This window comes from Pygoscelis adeliae, unplaced genomic scaffold (genome assembly GCF_000699105.1).
Source record: "Pygoscelis adeliae isolate BGI_AS28 unplaced genomic scaffold, ASM69910v1 C10590401, whole genome shotgun sequence".
NCBI lineage: Eukaryota > Metazoa > Chordata > Aves > Sphenisciformes > Spheniscidae > Pygoscelis > Pygoscelis adeliae.
Genome location: NW_008823167.1, coordinates 1 through 1,200, shown reverse-complemented (window position 1 = coordinate 1,200; position 1,200 = coordinate 1). Strand labels below are relative to the sequence as shown.

The window sequence follows — 1,200 nt, the reverse complement described above, 5'->3', positions numbered from 1 at the left end:
CTGCTCCTGCAGTAACCAGTTCAGCAAGGTGGTCTGCACCCGTCGCGGCCTCGCCGAGGTCCCCCCCGGGATCCCCTCCAACACCCGGTATCTCAACCTCATGGAGAACAACATCCAGATGATCCAGGCGGACACTTTCCGCCACCTGCATCACCTGGAGGTCCTGCAGTTGGGCAGGAACGCCATCCGGCAGATCGAGGTGGGGGCTTTCAACGGGCTGGCCAGCCTCAACACCCTGGAGCTCTTTGACAACTGGCTGACCGTCATCCCCAGCGGGGCCTTCGAGTACCTCTCCAAGCTGCGGGAGCTGTGGCTGAGGAACAACCCCATCGAGAGCATCCCCTCGTACGCCTTCAACCGGGTGCCCTCCCTCATGCGCCTGGACCTGGGCGAGCTGAAGAAGCTGGAGTACATCTCCGAGGGGGCTTTCGAGGGGTTGTACAACCTCAAGTACCTGAACCTGGGGATGTGCAACATTAAGGACATGCCCAACCTGACGCCCTTGGTGGGACTGGAGGAGCTGGAGATGTCGGGCAATAACTTCCCCGAGATCAAACCGGGCTCCTTCCACGGGCTCAAGTCCCTCAAAAAGCTCTGGATTATGAACTCGCAGATCAACCTGATCGAGCGGAACGCCTTCGATGACCTGACGGCGCTGGTGGAGCTCAACCTGGCCCACAACAACCTCTCCTCCCTGCCCCACGACCTCTTCGCCCCGCTGCGGTACCTGGTGGAGCTCCACCTGCACCACAACCCCTGGGATTGCGACTGCGACATCCTCTGGCTGTCGTGGTGGTTGAGGGAGTACATCCCCACCAACTCCACCTGCTGCGGGCGCTGCCATGCCCCCCTGCACATGCGGGGCAGGTTCCTGGTGGAGGTGGACCAGACCTCCTTCCAGTGCTCGGCGCCCTTCATCATGGACGCCCCCATGGACCTCAACATCTCCGAGGGGCGGGTGGCCGAGCTCAAGTGTCGAACTCCTTCCATGTCCTCCGTTAGGTGGTTGCTGCCTAACGGGACGGTCCTGAGCCACGCGTCCAGCCACCCGCGCATCTCCGTCCTCAACGATGGCACCCTGAACTTCTCCCACGTCTTGTTGACGGACACCGGGGTTTACACCTGCATGGTGACCAACGTGGCGGGGAACTCCAACGCCTCGGCCTACCTCAACGTGAGCACGGCCGAGCTCAACACCTC

General features: G+C 62.0%; 1 protein-coding gene across 1 annotated transcript; it reads left to right on the top strand.

Annotated features, from left to right (window-relative positions):
• Positions 1-7: 7 nt before the first annotated feature.
• Positions 8-1,195, top strand: LRRC4 (leucine rich repeat containing 4; the record flags this gene model as incomplete). Its single annotated transcript, XM_009328918.1, has 1 exon — positions 8-1,195. A coding segment is annotated over one exon (1,188 nt), but the record flags the coding sequence as incomplete, so codon positions are not given.
• Positions 1,196-1,200: the final 5 nt, after the last annotated feature.